The 13,775-nt window shown below is 36.5% G+C and overlaps 1 protein-coding gene across 1 annotated transcript in view; it reads left to right on the top strand.

The window, feature by feature from the left end:
- Sbf2 (SET binding factor 2) overlaps positions 1-13,775 on the top strand; it is a gene marked incomplete at its 5' end in the record, with an annotated part of 381,407 nt that overhangs the window by 170,835 nt on the left and 196,797 nt on the right. The window contains 1 exon segment of the mRNA XM_013511938.1: positions 457-606. Within this exon segment, the coding sequence (XP_013367392.1) occupies positions 457-606 (150 nt within the window).

The following is a 13,775-nucleotide window of genomic DNA, read 5'->3' as shown; positions in this document are numbered from 1 at the left end:
TTATGGTCATAGGTTTCAACATCTATTTCAGGAGCTGGTGAAGCCTGTACAGGTGTTTTACTTTTATACTAAATGACCCTCTCTCCCTTCATTCTTTCCTTTTGTTTCTATTTTTTCTTATGGTTGACATGTAGACTTTCTCTTACTTCCCTGACTTTCAGCTTTCACATGGTAATGTTTTGTTAAGCTAAGGAAAAAAGTGAATTTAATTCTTTTTTCAATTTACCATATGAGCTAGTTCTGCTTACCTTTCATCATGGTTTACAAATAAAAATAATCACAAATCTATTTCTTAGTGGTGTTAATAGCAAATTACTTCTTCCCTAGCCATTTAATTATACTAATAGCTATATTAAATGCTTTACAGAATTCATTTGAATATTCAGTGTGATTGTTTCAGATTTATTTTTTCCCCCAGTGGTACCTTTTTGTCACTTGTAACTCTGTTGTCTCCAGACCCTTCCTGCTGCACTGAGGGCCCTTAAAGGAAAGGCAGCAAGACAGTGTCTCACAGATGAACTGGGTTTACATGTCCAGCAAAACCGGGCAATATTGGACCATCAACAGTTTGATTACATAATAAGGATGATGAATTGTACTCTACAGGTAATTTTTAGCCCTTTCAGATTGCTCATCATGTTTAAGAATACTTTTATTTTCCAGGAACTTTAGTAATTACCAACATACTAAGTTCTTGAGGCTGCCACAGCTCATGGGATGAAGATCAGTTATCCATACTGTTTTAATCAGCGATGCTTACTCATTTCTTTTCATAAATATTAAGAGTTTTCTATTCTTTTGTTGTTTTCTCTTGAAAAGTAAGTTGTTTTGTTAGTTTTACAGGCAAGCTTTTTGAAAATGAAAAATCATTTTTAAAGCACTGAGTCATATATTTAGGGTTACAACAGCCTTTTTCAGACAATTTTTAGTTGTGCTAAAGCCAGTGGGCAATTAATGGTAGATAATCCAAATGATAAATGAATTATTTACTAAGGACTTCATCAGTATAAAGCACAAAAGAATTTTCTGGTGGGTTTGTTTTTTAAAACGTATATAATCTTACAGAGATCATAAACTAATGAAGACCTAAATTAGGTGAAGAAGTTAATATGATTTTCTTGTTAGCTGTTCTAGGACAGTGGTATCCTTTTCTCTACAACAGATGCAAAAATCCTTTTTCAAGAAAAAAATATTTAAATATTGAGAATTCAAAAACTAAACGTGGGACTCCAGATAAAGTAAACAAAATATATGTTAAGTAGTGTTATATTAAAAAGGAAGAATTACAGGATATACTAATAGGTGAAAGAAAGCCTAAATAAATAACAAAATATACCATGTTCTAGATTGAAGATTTCATACAGTAAAGGTGTGAGTCCTCCCCAAAATAATCTAAAGAGGTAGTATAATTCCTACCCCAAGTAGAAGAGCAAAAGTATTATATTGCCAACATAGTGCTGGAAAATAACAACTAAAGAATGAGAATTTGCCTTGTTGGCAATTTAAAAATTTGCCTAAGATTATAGTAACTAAGACAGTGTGAAGTTTATAGAATATTACTCAAATTACCATATAGAATCATGAGCTACAAAACAGATACTATATATGTATAAACTTGTGATTTATGGCAAAATTGGCATCTGGGACCAGTGACAAAATGATGAACACTTCAATAAATAGTGGTGGTATGTTTGGATAACTACATATAGTGGAATTCAATTGCCTTATGAACTCATTTTATTCATGATGGTTGCTTGTAACTCAAGTTGGTTGTAAGTCAAGACTATTTTTCCCATGAGAAATAATGGAAATACCTGTAATGCATTCCAAACCTTCTAAAGCACCCCTTAACCTTTTCATAATAAAAAAGGGCTGTACAATGTACAAATTCACCAAAAAATTATAAAGTTTGCCTGGTTTGCCAGAAACACCAATTTCATGATGTACTCACCATTCAAGTTGACATCTTCAGCTTGCAAGAAGGGAGGAAAGAATAGAAGGTGATTATTGTTTGGAAGGAGAGTCCCCTTCCGTAAAAACATCCAGAATCTGCATCTCTGGTGTCCTTTCTCTCCTTGGGAGAGTCTGTTGCCCACTAGGATGTGCTTCTGGCTCAGTAGGTCTCAACCTTTTCAGAACTAAAAACTAGTATAAGGTTGTCTGTTTCTGTTTTTAATACTGTTCTGTTGTGTGATATATTGTCATTAAGTGAATGCAATGTTTGGCTTCTTCTCTTTTCTGGGTGGTTCTTTTTTACAAATACTTGTAGCTCTGTCCATTTTTTCAGGATTTCCTTTATTTTAGAAGAACTTTGCTGCACTGATTGTTGATACTCCCCCTCCTCTTCAGAAAGCTTCTCAGCTGCCATTCTATGTTACTCAGCCAGAAGTTACTAAAGGTCCTCTGTAGACAATTCCTATGATGTTCCTCTACTAGTTCCTCCACATCACCCTTGTGTACCTGCAAGCCTACACACTCTACTATAGTGACAGTGGATCACAGGATCACAGGATCAATCACAAGATCAATTGAAGGTACAGATTCCTCTACAAAGCCTTAAAGTCTCTCTCCTGCATAATTTTAGGCCATACTTTCTTCCAGGCAGATCTCAGTGTCCTTGGACATGGGCTCAGGATTTCTCAGTTAACCCCACACAGGAAAAGATGTTGTGATGCTCTTTTCAGAACTCTTTTTAAGGGTTAAATCTGTTTCTGAGACTATCTAAAAGCACTTCAGGAACAGTTCCTTGGTGTATACCTTCTTAAAATTACCTATAACCTCCAGGTCCAAGGGCTGTAGTAAAGAAGTTATATTAGGTGGAAGGAACTTAAATGAGAGCTATGGGAATGCTTCAGCCCGTTCTTCTTCCAAATCTCATGGATGAACAGGAGCATTTTCCATAATAAGAGCCTTGAGTGGTAAACCTTTGTCCTATAGATATTTCTTAATATTAGACAGAACACCTCCCTGCTCCATTCAAGAAAATGTACCGTCATTACCCAGGCTTTGCATTAGATCTCCACCTGACCTTTAGCTTATTCTTCATGACTTTATGTTTTCTGAACACTTTGGGTGGGCTTAGAGTGATAAACTGAGAAAGGCTTTATCTTGAGGTCTCCACTTGTATTGGCACATAACAATAAGGTTAGCCTGTTTTTCAGAGGCTTGTGCCCTGGCATTTTCTTCTCTTCCTGAGTAATGTATGTTCTCTTTGGCATTGTCTTCCCAAAAAAGGCCAGTTTCATCACAGTTGAAAATTTGATGAGAGTAAAAGCCATTTTTCTGTGTCATCATTTGGAAGTGGTGTGATTTTCAGGAGCCCTTTTATTAGCACTGGCTGCTTCACCATGCTTAGTTACACTGTGAACCATAGTTCTCACTTTTAAATTGTGAAACTATCCCTTACTGGCACAGAATGGCTCACCATTGTAACTTGTTGATGGATTATCTTTTACAAGATCTGCATTTATACCCTAGCTTCTTCACAAATTACAGACTCAGACTTTAACCTGTCATCTGCCTTCTGTTTATCCACACTAATACTAGCCTTTCTATCTTGTCTAACATTGTAGTTCATGACTTACTAACTTGAATAACACCTTTAGCAACACTGCTTTCTTTATACAAATGTTTTCTCTGTAAAACTGTGAAGATGGTGGATTTTCACATGCTGTACATATTAGCAAGATTAGTCATACAAACTCTCATTTCTCCACAGTTTCCTTTTTTTGATTCTGATTTCTTTCTTTCCCTTCCTTCCTTAGTTTCTTTTCTAACTATTTGTTTTGAGGCCATTTTGATAGCAGTATCATAGTGATTACATAAAACAATGACAAAAATTAGATCTACAAACATATGCATCTGGGTTCAGACTGATGCTTACAAATACATACGTGCGCTTTAGTGACATCACAAGTCCTTGTTTACAACCACACAAGCAACTGGCATTCAGGTGGAAACTCATGATTTTGGGTGCAGAAGCAAAATGCAACCTTAGACCTCCAGCCCACCAAAGATGGGTCCAGGGAACAATGAGATAGAGGAAATGAGAAACCACACACCTGAATTTTCTCAAATGTTATCAATAGAAGTTAAAAAAAAAAAAAAAAAGACACAAATGAGACTATGGAGAAAACCAGATCAGAAATAATGTCTCAGGTTAAAAAAAAAAGATGACAATCAAATGAAGGACTTGCTCAGTGAATCCAAAGCAAACACAGATTATTTAAAAAAAAAAAAAAAAAAAAAAAACAGAAGAGTTTAGGACAATGATGGAAACATGAATGCCCAACATAGAAAATAAACGGAATCCATGAAACAGATTCAAACAGATATCCAGGAGATTACGGCAGGGCATGCGAGGTGGAGGCAAGAGGATCGTTACAAGTTTGAGACCAGCCTGGGCTACAAAGTGAACTCAAGGCCAGCCCGAACTGCATAGCGAGACCCTGTCTCAAGACACACATACACACACACAAAAAAAAAAAACTCAAACAAATGTCCAGGAGATTAAAATGTCCATTCTAGCTGGTGATATAACTCAGTGGTACAAGTGCCTCCCTGGCAAGCATAAGGTCTTGAGTTCGATTCTTGGTACCCCCAAAAAAACTTCCGTTCTAAGTATATGCAACTGAATGAATTACTGTGAGGACAGACTATCAGATCTAGAAGATAGAATTGTGGTTAGTGATCACAAAAGGAAAGATTTCTTAAAAATAGTGAAGAACCATGAAATTCAATACAATAGTTGCAAGATGATGTAAAGAAAAACAACATGACATTGATCAGAGTCAGTGATAAAGCAGGAGACAGTGCAAATGATATGAAAAACCTATTCATGGAAGTAATGGCACAGATAAGTGAGACACAGATAAATTTGACACAGTGAGACATATAGAACTCAAATTGGTCATGATGAAAGTAAATCTACACCAAGGGTAGATTTAGTAATCAAGATTCTAGAAATTTAACACAAGAACAAAATGTTAAAAGTGTTAGAAAAAAGAAACAAATCACCTATGAAGGAAAGCCCATCAAAATCTCAACACAAACCCTTAAATCAAGAAAAGCTTGGAGTAAAGTATTTCAAGTCCTAAAAGAAAACAACCTCCAACCCATAGTGATGTACCCTGCAAAACTATCTTTCAGAATCAATGGAGAAATAAGATACTTCCATGACAAAAACATCTGAAGAAATTCATGACCACTAAACCAGCTCCACAATGTTCTGAAACTCACACTAGGGAGAAAAACCTATGTGTGTAAGCAATGTGGGAAAGCGTTTAGTACACACAGAAATCTTAAAATACGTGAAAGCACTCACACTGGTGAGAAACCTTATGTATGTAATCAGTGTGGGCAAGTTTTTAGCATATACACTCAATGAAAAACACATGAAAGGACTCACAATGGGGAGAAAAACCTATGTATGTAAGCTAGGTGGGAAAGCTTTCAGATACCAAGGTAACAGTCATAATCATGAAAGAATTCACACAGGAGAGAAATGCTGTGTTTGTGATCAGTGTGGGAAAACTTTCAGCAGACAAAGTCATTTTAAAAAACATGAAAAAATCATACTGAGGAGAAATTCAACGTATATAAGTAATGTGAGAAAATATCACAAAAAGTAGCTATAGTAGACATGAACATACACCAAGAAACCTTATGCAATTTATGTGGGCTAGTTTTCCCCACAGAGTAGTTTTTAAAATTATGAAAGAAGTCACATTGCTGAGAAACTATGCATGTAACTGATGTGGGAAAGCTTTCAATATGTAGTAATTTGGAAATAAACATACTGGGGATAAATTCTATTAATGAAAAAAAATGTTCTGAAGCATATTTTAGAAAGAGATAAGACTAAAATCCCAAGAACACCAATAGAAAGAATTTACTATGGGGCTGGGCATTTAGCTCAGTGGCAGCACCTGCCTGGCAAGCATAAGGTCCTGAGTTCGATTTCTGGTACAAAACAAAAAGAAAGAATCTACTAGGAATGTCAAGCCATTAAACAGAGAGGGAAGAAAGGGAAACAACAACAGGAAAATAACATCACAAGGATAAGTCACTACATATCAGTTATTAACATCTATTTAAATGATCTCAATTTACCAATCAAAAGAAACAGATTGGCAGAATGGATCAGTAAACAAGCTCCAAAAATATGCTGTATGCAACAGACACATTTAACTCAAAAAGAAATTCACAGACTAAAAATCAAAGGATGGAAAGTAATACTTCATGAAACAAGAATTTGGAAAAAAGCAGGGCTGGCTATTCTCTTTGCAGACAAAGTGAACTTCAAGCCAAACTGATCAAGAGAGACAAAGAATATCACTACACACTTGTTAAGGGAAAACTCCCAAAAGGAAGAGATAACAATCATAAATATATATGTACCAAATACTGCTGCACCCAACTATTTAAAGCAAATATTAACTTAGATGAAAAAATCAAATAATAACTACCACAGTTGCAGTGGGGGAACCTCAATATCGCACTGTCACAGATAGACAAATCAACTAAGAAGTATCAGAACTAAAAACTTGTGAACAAATGGATTTAGTAGGTGACTACAGAGTATTCCACCCTGCATCAGAACATACATTCTTAACAGCTGCACATAGAACATTCTCCGAAAGAGACCACATACTAGGCTATAGAGGAAATCAGACCAGAAATAATCTCTCAGATAAAAAAAAAATGATAACCACAATGAAAGAATTGCTCAGCATATGTAAAGAAGGCATAGATGAAAAAATAGCGAAGCCTGGAAAGATAATGAAAACTGTGAATGAACAATATGGGAAAGAATTCAAATGCATGAAACATATTCAAAGAGATATCCAGGAAATTAAAAATTCCATTGAAAGCTGGAAAAACTGCTTAAATGAAACTGAAGATAGACTCTCAGACCTTGAAGACATCGCTTTAACTAGCAACCATGAAAGGAAAGATATTTTTAAAATAACCATGAACAAGCTTACAACAATTCAACAGCAGCAAGGCAATGCAAAGCACAATAATATAAGACTAATCAGTGTCAACAAAACAGCAGGAGTCAACACAAATGACATGAAAGACTATCTTCAGAAGTAATAGAAAATTTCCCAAGCATGGGAAAAGAATGTGACATACAGTTAAGTGAGGCATATAGAACCCCAATTAGCCATAACCAAAATATATCTACACCCAGACATATAATAATCAAGATTCCAGAAATTTAGGACAAGAATAGACTATTAAAAGCTGTTAGAGCTAGGAGTAGTGGCATATGCCTGTAATCCCAGCACTCAGGAGGCTGAGGTAAGAGGATAATTGTGAGTTCAAGGCCAGCTTGACCTACAAAGTGAGCTCACGGCCAGACTGAATTGTGTAGCAAGACCCTGTCTCAAAAAAAAAAAAAGAAAAAGAAAAAGAAAGAAAGAAATGGATCATTTATAAAGGAAAGCCCATCAGACTCACAGCAGATTTCTCAACACAAAGCATCAAGTCAAGAAGAGCTTGAAGTATTTCAAGTCCTGAAAGAAAACAACTTCCAACCCAGACTGATATACCCTACAAAGCTATCTTTCACAATTAATGGAGAAGTAAGATACTTCCATGACAAAGAACAGTTGAAGAAATTCATGACCACCAAACCAACCCTACAAAGAATACTGAAAGATATTCTAGAAATAGATAAAAATGACCACAATTCCAAGAACAACAACAGAAAGAAACCACCAAGCAGGACAGGCAGTTAAACACAGGGAAAAAGTAGGGAACCAACAGCCAGAAAATAATATGACAAGGATAAGCCAATACAGATCAGTTATAACCATCAATGTAAATTACTTCAGTTCACCAATTAAAAGAAACAGACTGGCAGAGTGGATCAAGAAAGAAAATCCAACAATATGTTGCATACAGGAAACACATTCAACTCTAAAGGAAATTCATAGACTGAAAATCAAAGGGTGGAAAACAATACTCGTGCAACAGGAGCTCAAAAAAGGAGGGGTAGCTATTCTATTTGCAGACAATGCAAACTTTAAACCAAGAATGATCAAATGAGATAAAGAAGGTCACTGTATACTTGTTAGGGAAAACTTCAAGAGGAAGAGATAACAATTATAAATATATATGCACCAAACATGAGAGCACCCAACTATTTAAGACAAACGTTAACAGACATGAAAAACCAAATAACCAATAACACAGTTGTATTTGGGGAACCTTAACACCCCATTGACACAAGTAGATAGATCAATTAGACAAAAAATCAGCAAAAAAACAACAGAACTAAACCAAACTGGTGAACTTAGTAAATGTTTACAGAGTGTTCCACCCCACAACATCAGAATACACAATCTTCTCAGCTGCACATGGGACATTCTCTAAAATAGCCCACATACTAGCCCCACAGAACATGCTTAAGTAAATGCAAAGGAATTGAAATTACTCCATACATATTATCTGACTATAGTGCAGTGAAATTGGAAATTAATGACAAAACAAACCACAAAAACTCGATAAACATATGGATATTAAATAACACCCTCCTGAGCAACCAGTGGGTCATAGATGAAATTAAAGAAGAAATTAAATAGTATCTACTATCTACAATCAAACAGAATTGTAAATACAACTTACTGGAATCTGTGGGATGCAATGAAAGCAGTCCTCAGAGAGAAATTGATAGTGGTGAACTCATACATTAGGAAAATAGAACGAGAACAAATAAATAGCCCATTGCTGCATCTGAAACTTCTAGAAAAAGAAGAGCAAGCCAAGCCCAAATAAAGGAGGAAATTATAAAGATCAGGACAAAAATTAGTACAATTGAGGCAAAGAAAATAATACAAAGAATTAATGAATCAATGGGTTGGTTCTTTGAAAGACTAAATAAAATTGATAAACCCTAGCCAGCCTTCTCAAAGGAAAGAAAAAACTCAAATTCATGCAATAAGGAATGAAAACAGTAAAATCACTACAGATTCTATAGAAATTCAGAAGATCATCAATACCTACTTCAAAAATCTTTACTCTCGTAGGATGGAAAACAGAAGAAATGAACAAATTCCTAGATGTGTATGAATTACCAAAGCTGAATCAAGAAGATATAAAAATTCTGAATACCCCAGTATCAGTTAATGAAATTGAAAATGTGATTTAAAAACTTATCAACAAAGAAAAGCCCAGGTCCTGATGGATTCACAACTGAACTCTACAAGAAATTTAGAGAAGATTTAATGCCAATACTCTTCAAACTCTTCAGTGAAATTGAAAGGGAAGCAATCTTCCTCATTTCTGGAAGCAAGTATTATACTGATACCAAAACCAGAGAAAGACCCAACCAAAAAAGAGAACTATAGAGCAATCTCCCTAATGAGTATAGATGCAGAAAAAAACAAAAACAAAAACAAACAAACAAACAAAAAAATAAAGTACTACCAAACAGAGTGCAGCAAATCATCGAGAAGATCATACACCGTGAGCAAGTGGAATGCAGCCTGGTGATGCATGGATGGTTCAACATACACAAATCAATAAATGTAATACACCATATCAATGAGCCAAAGACAAAAACTGCATGATCATCTCAATAGATGCAGAAAAGACTTTTGACAAAGTCCAACATTCATTCATGATAAAACTTACTAGACTCTTAAAGTTTCCTAGGAATGTTTTGTTCTATCAGTGAACATCAGTCAGTCTTTCCTGTGCTAGAAAAAGCAGTCAGCATCATTCTTGAGTGGGTGGAGGGTAAGAGGAGTTCTCCATTTGTTGCTAAGAATTAAAAGGCAAATTAACTTGAACTAAAAGTACTTTTATTATTTGAGAGTTTCAGGATTAAACCTAGACCAGTTTTTTAATATGACCCAGAGATAAGTGAAGATCAGGTCCACTCTGGATAGGTGTCAGGGAGGGGGAACTCACCATTCTGGAAACGTGGTCCTGAAGTTCAGCAACCATGGAGGGAGAATTGCATTGGACCAAGCACTGTTGTAAACTGTGTTATTTCTCAGGGGCGGGGCATTTGAGAAGGGATACAAGCGTGAATATAAGTGTCATATAAGAAATAAATCCTAATCATCTCAGGTGCAGAAAGACAATTAAGAGCAGGAGCTTTTCCAGGGTGGATCTCTAATCCTTACGAAACACGTTTCCATTAACAAAAGCTATGATTGATTCCAACTGCACTGCCAAGGAGAAAATTAAACAAATAATCAAAGAACCTGAATGGCTGCTTTTTAATCTTCTGAAAGAGAGTGAGAGAGAAGATGAAAGAGTTCCAACTGTTTAGGGCTTACTTTGTAATAAATGACTTTGAATCAAAAAGTTGTGTAATCCAGGTCTGCAAAAGAGATTTATCATCTCTGAGGATAGACAGAGACAAGTAATAGTCTAGAAAAAAATCTCACCTCTTTCTCACTACCTCTCTCCCTCTCCCTCTCCCTCTCCATCTCCCCCTCCCCCTCTCTCCCTCTCTCCATCTCCCCCTCTCTCTCCCCCTCCCCTTCTCCCTCTCCTCTTCCCTTCCCCCTCTTCCTCTCCCTCTTCCTCTCCCATTCCTTTGCCTTCTGCTGCCATGAACTGTTGCCCCTCTACCTTGTGCCACCCTGCCTTGGAGCCAGCTAGCTATGGACTGAAACTTCTACAAACTGTGAGCTAAATAAACCTTTCCCCCTTTAAAAAAAAGAAATCTCGGCCCTAGGACAAAGAGGTCTTCAGGACATTTTGGATTCTCTATCCAGTCACCAAGATAACTTCTCTCTATGGCAGTGCCAGCTAGGCTCTATTTAAATCCACTTTAAAAGTATGTACCCTGTATATGTGTAATGCACTTAAGAAACTCACAGTTTAATGTCTGTACCCATAGTCTCTCATTAGAAGTCAATGTTTGATTTAAGTGTAACATTGCATGTTTTGAGTCTAGTTTATAGGTCTGTGTAAGTCCTTCAAAGACCTCAATGTACTTCTCAGTTGTCTGAAAACTTTCCTAGATCTTGCCTGACCTGTTTTAGTTCACAGAGAGAAGAGGATACATGAATGCAGTTAGTTCTGAACTCCCAATTTAATTCCTATAAGGGATATTGTCCTTGAGCAGCTTGAAGAAAATCAGCTAAGGATGGATACAACCGTGTGGAGGCTTCAGTTATGGCTGGCCTAGAAGCTCCACCATCAAGACCCAACAGGAAACTAAGGGAAGCCTCAGACCCAGTAATAGTGGGTGAGGTGTTGATTAAAGTGGTCTTGGAAACCTCATCCTCAGGTTCCAAATGTTGAGGAACCTGAGTATCCTTGAGCTCAGAGATAGTGGATACCTTAAGGGCTGGAAGTGTCTGATTTTCCATGGCTTACATTTACATGCTTAACACAAGGATTATTTTTAGTGCAAAAGTCTGAACATAAGGAAATTTTGACCATTTTTCCTGTCTCTTAGCTTAGTGGTACAGCACCTACATGACAATTCCAGTCATGAAATAGCATCATAATCATTACTTCCCTCTGCATTCCAGTTTGGCTCTAGAGGGTAGGCAGACAGTCCACGGGTGCAGAAAAATATCAAACAGCTCTTTTTCAACATGTAAAGGTCGATCATTTTCTAGTGTTTAAGAATACATTCCTAAGGACTAAGAGATTTTGACACTAAGGCTCCCATTTCTAAAATGTAAAAAGAAAGAATTGGCATCCCTTTAATTTCTGTTTGATTTCTATACCCTTGGGGTATCCCTCAAGTCATCCCTTGAGTCAGTACCACCCCAGGGCAGGTGGATACCATGTGAAGAGAGAGGGAAGAGAAAATTCTGCCAGCCTATTCATCCTCAAATTGGTGCATATTTTCATATCTATTGGGAACTCTAATTTTACTCCAGCAGATATTTTTAAAAGCCCAAGTGACAGTTGAGTTCAGCTATACCAGTTATGTTTAAAGATGGAAGCACTGCTTAGGCCTAAACCACTGCTTTCTAATAGTTAATATTTAATTGTTTGATCAGTCTTGCATACCTGTATCTGGTAATCTGAACAACTACTTTGAAAATAACAATAAGTAATACAATAACCATTGTTGAGTTCCTGTCATCTTGTTTTGAAATTCTGTATCATTTTTATAGTTTTTGTGTTGTTTTGTTTTTGTTATTTTGTTTTGTTCTTTTCTTTTTAAAATAAAAAATAGAGTGAGGGCAAATAACCAAAAAGTGAGTTGGAGGTAGTTGGAGCACTTGTCTGCCTGCAAAGGAGATCACCTCTGAAGATAGATAGACTCAGGTAAAAATGGCTCCAAGGTCAAAAATTCTCTAAGGCATTCCTGTTGTCTACCTGATTACCTAGGCAACATTTTCTAGCAATAAGAGAAGGCTACACTTTAAAATCCATTTAAGAATTTTGCATCTCTGAAACTCACAGATTAAATTTGTATCTATCACCTAGCAATCACAGTTCACATGTTAGCACATATTTATCAGCCTTGTGTACACACATAAAGAAGAAAAAGGCTTACTAAAAATCTCTTTCTTAGTTAGCATATGCAAAGCACAAATATAAATTGCTTTTCTTGATAGCTCCTTTTTCCATGAAAGGCAGACAGTTGTAAGTTACCTCAGCCTAGCAGCCTCCTGGAGGGTAGGGAGATCTCTAATCAAGGAGTTTGGAAGTTAACTACCAGTGAGTTAGAGAAAACTTAGGTTTCTAATTTATTAGTGGAGAGGAAAGTCCAGACCTATATCTTGACTCTTAACAAACACTTTAAGAAAAGGCTCTAAAAGCATCATTTCAGGTCACCCTGGGTCAGAGGATACCAGGTGATCATTGAAAGGGTTACCTTTCACCTCATTGAGAATTGCAGGTGTAGACAATTAGGTAAATGGAGTGTTTTCTGCTGGTTACCCAGTTAGGCTGTCAGGACTCAGTGTTCACTGTGGAACATTCTGGTATCTGCCACAAAGTTGCCCTATCTAGGACCACTCAGTTGTCCTCTGAGTTTTTACTGCTTCACACAGCCAGAGATCTGTCTGTGGAAAGGAATCCAGCTGCCTATTTAGTCAACATTCCATTGGCCATTAGCTTCAATGAGGATTCACCAGAGAACCTCTCTTCTGCTGTTAACACTAGGATGGCTCTTGTAAGAGTCTTTAACTAGCTGACAGAGTAACCCCTGTGTATGTTCAATAAATGATAGATAAAAGCCTGAGCTAAATATAGACTAGATTTCATAAAGATCATTTTACAGCATTTCATTTCAGAGTCTACTAAGGATTGCTCTAACAATACCTTTGCTTAGCGCTGTTTTCTGAGATAACAAACCGCAACAGTAAAGTCAAACAAGGAGTGCTAGGAAATCCAGCAGCTAAGTCCAAAATCAACATATACAAAACAGGAATAAAATGTCCCATTAAATATCATAACTTTCCCATATTCTCAACTTAAGTTTATGAACATTTTAATAAAATAGTAAGCAATTTACAAGGACACAAAATAAAATTTAAAGTATAAAAGTTTTGATTACCTATGCAAGTCACAATCCAGAATCTGTGAGACAAAAGCAAACACCTCTGTCTAATTGTCTTGTTGGAAGACCTCCAAATGATATAGGGTGTATGATATATGGACCACCAAATCGTATAAGGTAAATATTATAACTCCTAACCTTCTAGATGTCTAAAACACAATGTTCCTGTTCTCTAAAATCTAGGGAATGCCGGGCATGGTGGCTCACACCTGTAATCCCATCACTTGAGAGGCTGAGGAAGGAGGATCCTTGTGAGTTTGAGGCCAGCCTGGGGCACAAA

The sequence above is a fragment of the Chinchilla lanigera genome, unplaced genomic scaffold (genome assembly GCF_000276665.1).
Source record: "Chinchilla lanigera isolate Chin_1 unplaced genomic scaffold, ChiLan1.0 scaffold00013, whole genome shotgun sequence".
Classification (NCBI taxonomy): domain Eukaryota; kingdom Metazoa; phylum Chordata; class Mammalia; order Rodentia; family Chinchillidae; genus Chinchilla; species Chinchilla lanigera.
Note: the sequence above shows the minus strand (reverse complement) of the source record. Positions and strands in the feature narration are given on the sequence as shown.